We start from the raw sequence: 10188 nt of genomic DNA on the forward strand, positions 1-10188 counted from the left end.
AATTAATTAAAAAAAAAAGAAATACAGTTAGGAGCTCGGTTTAGTGAGCTTGTCTTAGAAGGACACAGAGTACCCTCAGTCTTTCTAGATGTCTCAAGTGTGGGAATCCCATTACTATCTTCTGTTTCCCAGTTCTCCTGAGTGCAATACATGAGAGGCCTTGGCTATCTGAGCTGTCTCTCCCTCAGCCCTGCTGCTGTAACTTCCTATAGCTACACACTTCACTATCTGACTGAAGTGGCCGTTCTGTGTCAAGGAACATAGCACAGGACCATTGTCAGTCCTTGGGCACACTTTCGAAGCCAGTAGCATCATATTTCATTGGAGGCATTGGTCATGTGTATGTGTGCGCCTCTCTCTTGATGCACAAATAATTAGCTACCATATAAAAGTGTTTTAGGGGCTGGAGAGATGATCGAGAACACCTACTGCTTTTCCAGAGGACCCGAGTTCAGTTCCAAGCACCCATTCTGGGCATCTCGCAATTGCCTGTTCTCCAGCTACAGGGGATCTGAATCTTCTGCCCTCCTCCGGCATCTGTACACATGTGGCATACATACACATATACATGTGTATGTACACACACAAATAAATATAAATAAATAAGTCTTTTAAAATATTTTAATGTGTCTAAGAATTCTTTTTGTTTAAGTACATCCATTGTTTGGTCAGCATCCTTGCCAATTTTGCGTTGTATACATTTTTTATTCTCATTTGAATAGGCCCAAGCAACCTGACTTTTTATGCGATTTGCTGGCACAGTGTCGGCACACCTCAGTTTTTGGCAGCCAATCCTGCCGCCATCTTTGGGGAGGCCTGCCATTATTCCTGTCCTTAATTTTATGACTTATTATTGTCATTCTGGCTCGATCCTTATTGATAATATTTCTTTCTTTACTTGAACTTAAAAAGTAAAGCCTGGCCAGTCATATATTCAACCTTTGTATGTCTCTTTTTTCCTTTTGTCTTAGCCCCAGTTCACAGCACCTCTGTAACTGCCACCTTAAGGGAAACCATCATGTTTTTGAAAGCTTGGAAGAGTCATTTACATAGAACCAGCTTTGTTCTCAGGTCCATAATGAAAGAGTTAAGATAACTAGTAGTTGGATGTGCTGTTTTAATTTTATTTTCTATTTAGCTATCTCTGTGTGTGTCTGTCTAGGCAGCCTCTTGAAACTGTAGCTGAGGGTGAGCTTGAACTTCTGACTCTCTGGCCCCCTCCTCCTAAGTGCTATGATTAAAGGTCTTTGCCACCATGCCCAACTCATGTGGTTTTAGAAATCCAACCAGGGTTTTGTGTCTGCCAGGCAAGCACTCCATCAACTGGACCACACCCCTAGCTCCTAAATTTTCTTAGGTCTTCTTGTGAGCTTATTCTAGGAATGCCTCAATCTGCTCTGACCCTCCTGCCTGAATAACTGTTCTCATGGTGACTTGCTTTCCCTGTGATTCACTGCCTAGTTCTTCCTCTTTATTTAGATTGAGATGAGGTGAAAATACAACCTTCAATTTGAGTTCACAAATTCCCCCCAAGAAGAATCAGGTAGGATTCAGTACCCTCAATAAAAGCCTTGTCTTTCCTGGGCCCCTCCTGCCCAGTGTCTATCCCCAAAGTGCCGCCACTCATATGTCCACGTTTCATGGTAGGTATATTTGGTGGAGATGAAGTATTGTGCCTAAAGAGCTCTAGACAAAAGTGTCTAAATCAAGGGAAATGTTAAACAAATTGGGGCAAGTTCTCAACATAGACTGGTGAGAAGATTTGTACGCTATTTCCTTCGCCTGGAAATGGGACAGTTGGGGCCTTGAAGGGTGTTTCCTGAGATCCTCTTTATGAGAGAGTCACAGACCTGTGTGATAACTCAATTGTTTCCTTCTTTTTCTCTTGCAGGCCCTGCAGGTGGCAAGGCAGCTTCTTCTTCAGCAGCAGCAGCAACAGCAGCAGCAGCAGCAGCAACAGCAGCAGCAGCAGCAACAGCAGCAACAAGTTAGTGGGTTAAAGTCTCCCAAGAGGAATGACAAGCAACCAGCTCTTCAGGTAACTGCTCTTTTAAAGACATTGACATGCTACCCTGTGCAATAAGTAATTCAGAGGTGGATTAAATCGAACATTGCATACCGTTTGCAGAATGTGTGTTTTCAGTTTTAGGCCTGAAGGTGACATTGTGAGGAAACTGTCTGTTTGACCAAAAGTTTTATTGTCGGGAGGAAGAATGTCTACCCATAATGCAACATGCTAGAAGAGCGAGGGTCACAAGTGCTGAGTTGTTGAATACACAGTGTAAGTTACAAGTGAGGAAAATGCTTGGAATTCCAATGTGTCATTTAGTCTCTCTGGGACTAAGAATGGGCACACGTGCACACTTAGACACATGGATACTTTAATGCAGTGATTCTTATGGAAAAGTGTTTGTGGCCAATAGTTGATTTCCATAGACATTTTTATTTCCAGATACTAATAATAATGGGGTTCATATAGGTATAGAGCAGTTTTGACCATATCCTTCCACCCTTCTTTAGCACCCCCCTTCCTAACCCCATGTAATCACTTTTCTCCCTTCGGGTTGGCTGATTTCACTTAATAGTACACCCTCCATTTCCAACCATTTTGTTGCAAGTGACAGGATACAATTCTTTATTTGGTTGAACAATACCCAGGAAATGCAGACCACCAGGAGTGGTCTAGCTGGGCTATATGGTAGTTCCAGTTTTGAGCTTTTGAGGATCCTCATACTTTTGGAGGGCCCTTTTCATAGTGACTGGACTACCTCACTTCCCCACTGATGGTATGTAAGAATTCCTTGTTCTGGAGACATTGTTGATATTCATAACCAGGGGACAAGGATGCAGAGGTGGTTCTTGTATCTTATAGGTATTGGACTAAGGATGCCACTAATCATTCTGCAATACCCATGGCACCCTAGAACAGAGCTTTATTTGGCTGTCCCAGGTATCCGTAATGTCAAGAACTTCTATTTGGCTCCAGGAGGATGTGGTAGATTGAATATCATACTCAGTAATGAGTATAATAGAATGCATGCCCTCCTTTAGTAGATGTTTGCAGAATGTTCCTGAATCATTAATTGAAAATAGGGAACAATTTTTATGTAATGATACAAAAAAAATTGTTTTAGCAACTTATCATTTCAGGCACATTGAGGCCAAGGGGTTAATGGAGTAGAAGGAGTGAGTTCATAAAATCTAATTTGGATTTTGGACATAGAATAGAAAATTGCAGTAGAAATTTCAAAGAAACTTGAGTCAGGATATTTATGCTCACATTCAAGATATGAGATAGATTTTAGGTGTCCCCCTGATTGGAGACTAACAATGGGTTTCTCACACTGCAAATTTTGGAACAATTTCTGAGCGGCAGCACATGGGTACAAGTTGGTACAATTCAATCCGATCAATGTGCGTTGACTTTTCCTGGCCTGGAATGAACTAATAGCAACTTTCAAACTATTTTACAAAGATCAGTCTAACTTTGGGCAACCTACAGGGGCCTGAGAAGTGGTTCCTCTGCCAAAAAAGTTCAACACTCTAGTGACACATTATTGGACAAGTTGAACAACAGTATGCATTGTTTATGAACTCTTCTGAAAAGAGTTGTTTGGTCAACTATGAACAACTCACATGCCTCTTAATGTTAGTGAGGGTGCCGGGAACGTTTTTAATGAGGTATAGAGCCATGGATGGCTGGTGTCAGGTGTTGTAAGAACTCCTTTGTTGTGCAGATGTCTTAAGAACAGCACTGGAGGATGAAATATGACTGTGTTGACCTTGCGGCTGTGAGCTTATTTGTCAGGATTCAAATAAGTTGAAAGGATCAAACTGAACAGTTTCCGTAGTCAGTCTGGGAATTGTGTTTCAGGGGTCAGCAGCGGAGGCCACATTGCAGATTCCATAACATAGCCAATTGTTGGTACATATTAAAGTACTGGGGCATCTCCTGCAGACAGAGACGCAATTAAAATTCTAATTTATTAATGTATACAGGGAGCTGGCCCAGCCTGTCACTCAGTGATTCAAATGCCTGTCCATTCTTTGGCCTCCTCTTGGAGCTCTCTCACAGCCTTAAAAATACCTGGAGTCCTATTGGATTTATCAGGCCTCAAGCGCATTGGGAAAATGGCAGTATAGTATTGAAGGAAAAAAACAATCCATGGTGGAGCTTCAGTTTAAAGTTTTAAGAAATATACATAGACACAATCCAATTACATTGTTATAGAATATTGAATACCATTTGTGATTTTTGAAAAATACTAGACTAATTTTCACTCATACTTGTGCGTGTGTACGTGTGTGCGTGTGTGTGTGTGTGTGTGTGTGTGTGTGTCTGTGTGTGTGTACACTTGTCTGTGAATGGTGGGAAGCCCAGAGATTGACATCAGGTGTGTTCCTCAATCTCCTTCCACCTTATTTTTTGAGACAGGGTCTCTCACTGAACCCATGTCCACCCACACAGCTATGTGTCTGGCCAGTGAGCTCCAGGAATCCACCTCTCTCCACCTCCCAGCACTAGGATTACAGATGCCTATCTCTGCACCCAGTTTTTATACAGGTGTTGGGGAACCGAACTCAGATCCTCATGCTCATGAAACAAACACTTGATCACTGAGCTGTCTCCTCACCCTCCTACTTGGCATTTTTATACCATAACACTTTTAGATAACTTCCTTCCTAAAATTAACTGAGCTTCTTTAGGGCTAGATTATGTGAAATAAAATTTCAGGGGATTTCTTTTTGAGGGCTCTATTTTTTCTGGCCTATCCTAGGATTTTAACCACCAAGCCAAAGAATTTGACATGGAGGGTGTCATGGTTTTTGGCAAGGGCAGTATCAGAGCCATACTAATAAACTCTGCTAAGCCCTTCAGTCTCTGTAGAAAAGATAAAAGTGGGCCAGTCATCAAGGCTGATGTTGCTGAAGAAGATGCCTTGAGTTTCTTCTTAGTCTCTCAGTAGTAGAGTTGACAAGCAGAGAATTTAGACTGACTTTAAGATTTGGCAGACTTGTGGAGGGGGGTGAGGAACTGACACGTGTGTGTGTGTGTCTGTCTGTCTGTCTGTCTGTCTTTGTATCCTCGCCTCTCCCAGAGTATAGGGTCATGCAAATCCAGTAGCCTTTATTAGTTTGGCTGGCCTTCCAAAAACAGAAAGGAGAAAAGAGAAATTACTGACCTCAATCACATGGTATATTTTCTCCTTATAAAAAGATGTATGTAGACTGGTGCTTCACGGAAGGAATAACCTTCACATTGAAGTCTTGTTTCGCTGTGCCTTGTCCTCTCTGGGGCGTTTCAGCCGGAGTGGCTCTGAAATGAAAGGGAAGTCCTCCTGCCAATCTGCACCGTGTTCATTTCTGATCTCCTTACCCTTTATAACTACACTCAGAGACCTATTTTAGAAGATTTCAGATCTTCTGCATAGAGGAAGACTTGACAGGGAAGAAGAATTTGATCTGCTGATAGCTATAGAGAAAAGAAAAAAAAAAAAAAAAAGGAAAGGAAAGGAAAGGAACCTAAATCTCCAAATATACTGTGGCTCATATTTTAAGCATATCTCTCACTTCCCCACTTCATATTTGGCAGCGCTCTCTAGTTTCACAGGCTGATGATACAAACAAAAGAAAATGGAAAGTTAGAGGAGACTATAAATGGTTACTCGATAGAGATCATAGACTGAAGTCAAACATCACCAGCGTGGACTAATTTCCAAGAGAGGCGAGTCAATAGGAGAGAAACAGCATGCTGCAGATACATATCTGAACCAAGCCTATTGGCTTGTAATCTTAGGAGACATCCTGCCTAATTGATGAGGAAGGCGTGAGTGGGTTATGGGTACCACTTGTGAAGTTCTTGACCGGTATTCGACTTCGCATCCTACATTGTCTTTTTAGTTACTCTATTAATTTGCCTTGCAAATTTCTTTTATGAATGATAGAAATGAAAATTGAAAATTGGCTTCATCCTCAATTCACAATCAAAGCGATCTGAATTCATTAAATGCACTTCTTTTGGTGAACATTTGAGAAGAACTACAGTATGCTTGGACGCTGGGCTGGTGCTCATAGGGACCCTAAGCTAGCGACACAGATCTTGTCTTCAAGATGTTGTGCAGTTACAAATGAATTAATTTGATATTGCTAAAAAAAAAAAAAAAAAGAGGTGGGTAAAAATAGTAGGCTCCCTTTTATAAATATTTATGCACTTTTGAGGATTGCTTAAATAAGTGAAATAAATGCTTCACAGTGCAGGTGTGCTCATAACCTCGAAAACCTACAACTTTATTAGTCGAGATTAATTTGGAAGTAGATGAACAATTTTATTGATCAGGTTTTGGAACTTTGACCACCATTTCTGGGTAGTAATTCCTTTTGGTTTTTTAAGCATTTTAGTTGTTGGCGAGAGCCCATAAACTGGAAAGAAATCAAATGACACATTTTCTCCTCCCAAAGTAAAAGTACATGCCTATTCTGGCAGAGTGACAGTCAGAGAAGAAAGCAAACCTTGTGTATTACTTCCAGGATAAAGCTGACCACAGCTTCAGACCGCCTATAAGGAATGTGAACTTGAAGCCAATCATCTGATTGTTTTCCCGCCTGCTGTCCTTTTCCTTCGAAAGTTATGTCATGTATAAGCCCTTGGCTCAGAAGGCCATTTTTTTTCCAGAAGGATCGATAGTGAAACTCACTTGAGGATCAGTTCTTGGTATATTTGGAAGCTAAGGATTATAAGGGTTCCTCCTTCAACTGGAGGAATTTAAAGTACAAAATCAAGCAGGTTTATTTGTTTTCAATTTTATTTGCAGTTATATAAGATGTGCTTTAAGCAGCACTTTTGCATTGCTTTACTGCCGCATATAATCTTAGTACCCCGAATCATTTCCATTTACTCACTAAGGAATAAATTGTTAAGAGGAAATCCTTAAAGGAAATTTTAGTTTTCTATTGTAGACAGTGAAATAGAATGGTCTTGATATACCAACCATTAACAAAAAAAGTCCTTATACATCAAATAAGGAAAGTAGGTGATTCAGAGGAGGGAGGTAAACAGGTTCTGTTGTGCTATGAAAGAACATTGCCTACAGCTGGCATCTCTGATATTTAAAATCAATTTGAAGCACTGATATTTTGATTCCTTTTAAGATGTCTTCTTGCCACACACCTCTGGAGAGTCCCAAGTCCCTAAAATTTTAAATCTTGATAAGGAATAATGACGTAAAAATGATGCTTTAGAAGTAGTTATTGGTAGGAACCAGAGGCAGTGGATAACCCACAAGGGAACAGAGTTTTCCAGGCAGCTGAGAAGTTACTCATGTGAGCTTACAAAAATGATGACAGCATACACAAGATCAATGCAAGCTCAAGTCAGACAAAATCACAGCCTAAAAGTGGACAAGAAGCCCTAACCTTAGATGAGGAACTATTGGCAGGTGATAACAATTGGAAGAGGGAAAGTTGGTTTTCTTTAAGGGTGTGATAGGTTAACTAGGTTCCAGTGGATGGACACCCACTCAAGGATATTTGAAGGCACAGCATTGACTTGATAGGCCTTAATATGACAGAGTACATGGAACCCGGCGGCAGGGCTATAAGAGGGGTGCAGATAGAAGAGGGAGTCTAAATATGATCAAAATATATTTCATGAAGTTTGCAAAAATTCAATAAAAAAGAAGTGGTTGTTAAGTCTTCTAGATTACAGAAACCATTAAAAACATAGCAGAAGGACACAGTAGAATGGCTCTGTGAGTAAAGACACTTGCCTTGCAAGCCTGATGACCTGAGTTTGGTCCCCCATACATACAGTAGAATAAAGGAGAGAATTGAATCCACAAAGACATCTTCTGATCTCCAGACACACACTGTGGCAGGTGTGATCCCCATCATACACACACACACACACACACACACACAAATATGTTTAAAAATATATATGATGGAGACAATGGCCCTCCCATCTCCTAGAAATATGTCCATAGATTCAGAATTTTGCATCCAGTTTTAAGGGTTTGACAACCTTCATGCAGTGTTCAAGTTAATACTCTAGATTTTGTTTCTAACAGTAATGTTTTGTCTTTGCCACCAAAATGATGATGTGAGTTGTATTTTTGTTTTTTCTGTTTTTTTTTTTGTTGTTGTTGTTGTTGTTTGCTTTTTGAGGCGGGGTATCCTTATAGTCCCAGATGGCCTGGAACTATGTAGACCAGGCTAGCCTCAATCTCACAGAGATCCACCTGTCTCTATCTCCAGAGTGCTGGGATTAAAGGTGTGCCTGGCTTTCACTTTGAATTCTATGTAAAATGATCCTCTGTCCCAGTCTGAGTAGGACAACTCCACTCCATGCTTAGGTGGGTTATTTTATTGGGAACTCCCACTCACAATTATCCCAGTTTGGACATTTATTTATGGTTACTTTACCTCTGTGTATTTAAGCATTAAAATGTAGATTAGACACTAATATGTATAAAAGTATCGCTTGGTAGATGATGAGATTTAGTCAGTGGGCAAACCTCATAGCATTTCTCTTGGGTAGGCAACTGTATTCTGGAGGAGGGAAATTCAGACTGGGAGGGGTTCTGGGAGTTACCACAGAACACCCAGACAGGGATAAAGCAGGGAAAGGAAGCCAGGTTTCCTGGACCCACAGGCTTTCATTGTGCCACCAAACCGTTAATGGCCGCCTCTCCTTCCATGTGTGCTCTCTCATCCCCTACTGACTGTCATGTTTTCCATAAATAAGCAAATTATTATGTTTTCCATATTGTAAACAAAAACAAAGCCAAACCAACAAAAACCAATTCCACTGTAAATATCTGATTTCAATGAGGGGGCCACTTAGATCTATGTAATTATCCTAATTGTACCCGTGTGTGTGGCTCTGTGTGTGTGTGTGCGTGTGTCCTAGAGCAGTGATCAACAGCAAAGAAAAGTGATTCCTTATCCTCAAGTCTAACAGGCTCTCCTCTGAGCTTTCATGTGTTGGAACATGGAACAGTGTGTTATAATCACTGTTGGGGCTAGGAGGTGGAGAGGGACAGGGGAAAAAACATACTTGACTGGTCAAAAATGTGTAAATTGCTGACAAAATGACACATGTAATTAAGAGTGTTCCTACCATTTTACCTTGTGGTTTACACCTCTAGTATTGAGAAAGAGAGTAACTCCCACCTCACTAATTACCATTATCACTGAAATGCTGGGGCTGGAGTCATTAGTTCCATGTGCATTTAATTAGAGGAAGGCTGAAATTGGATTTAACTTATTACTTTTTCATGGATCACTTTCTTGTCATCACTTCAAATTGGATTGCAGCCCCAGGTAACTAATTATGAGAGCCACAGGATCAAGAGTGAAAAAAAAAAAGGTAATTAGGAATAACACTGTCGGACCCTTGCTGGTCGTCCACTTGTGCTTCAGGAAAGGGGGGCAGAGAAAAGAGAAGGAAAAAAACTGGAACGTTATTTTTCAGTGTTATAGATGGGGGAGCTGGATCCCTGCTTGGTTGCTAGGCATCATGGGAGTGTGCCACCTCCCATGGCTTCTGTGATACAGAGCTGAGTTGAAGATGTCGACTCCACGTGGTTCCACAATCAGTTCCTTCATACCTAGATTAAGCTTGTAAAAGCAACAGATTGTTGAAGGCATGAGGCTTCTCAGCAACCGTGTCATCTGGGTGCCTTACGTATATGATTGCCGCAAAGCTGTGGAGAGGCCGGAATGCCAGAACACAGAATATTTTAAATACAGGGAGCTAGCATTTAATGAGTGTATTAGTGTTCCAGAGCCATCGTTCATATCTGACAGGAAGACATGTCAGTCAGCAGAACTGTAAGGTTTAGGTTTACATAGTGGGAGTTTTTGTCAAGTTTCCAGCATCCTATAATATTCAGGTCATTTCTTTTGCTTCTGGTTTGTCCCTTTCCATCCACACACACCCCAAATGCTGTGTTGGCTTCCTGAGGTTCTCTGTCTCCTTCCACTCCCATTGAAAAATACTTTAAATTATATTGTTTCCATGTGCTGAGCAGAACTCAGAACTGTAAGCAATCAATTTTATTGACATTGTCTGAAAAAATGTTGATGACAGTTAGAGGATGTGAAAGGATTGGATTTTAAAGTCCCAAGTACTAAGTGTAGAGACTCTGTGTGTGTGTGTGTGTGTGTGTGTGTGTGTGTGTGTGTGTG

At 40.9% G+C, this 10188-nt stretch overlaps 1 protein-coding gene across 7 annotated transcripts in view; it reads left to right on the top strand.

The window, feature by feature from the left end:
- The window catches only part of Foxp1 (forkhead box P1), a 425908-nt gene that overhangs the window by 265811 nt on the left and 149909 nt on the right, over positions 1 to 10188 (top strand). For all 7 annotated transcript variants that reach the window (XM_017796949.2, XM_008828278.3, XM_017796947.2 and 4 more), the window contains one exon: positions 1892 to 2038. In XM_017796949.2, coding sequence (XP_017652438.1) covers positions 1892 to 2038 — 147 coding nt within the window. The remainder of the gene's footprint in view (positions 1 to 1891; positions 2039 to 10188) is intronic.

The sequence above is a fragment of the Nannospalax galili genome, unplaced genomic scaffold (genome assembly GCF_000622305.1).
Source record: "Nannospalax galili isolate Female #2095 unplaced genomic scaffold, S.galili_v1.0 scaffold1013, whole genome shotgun sequence".
Classification (NCBI taxonomy): Eukaryota; Metazoa; Chordata; class Mammalia; order Rodentia; family Spalacidae; genus Nannospalax; species Nannospalax galili.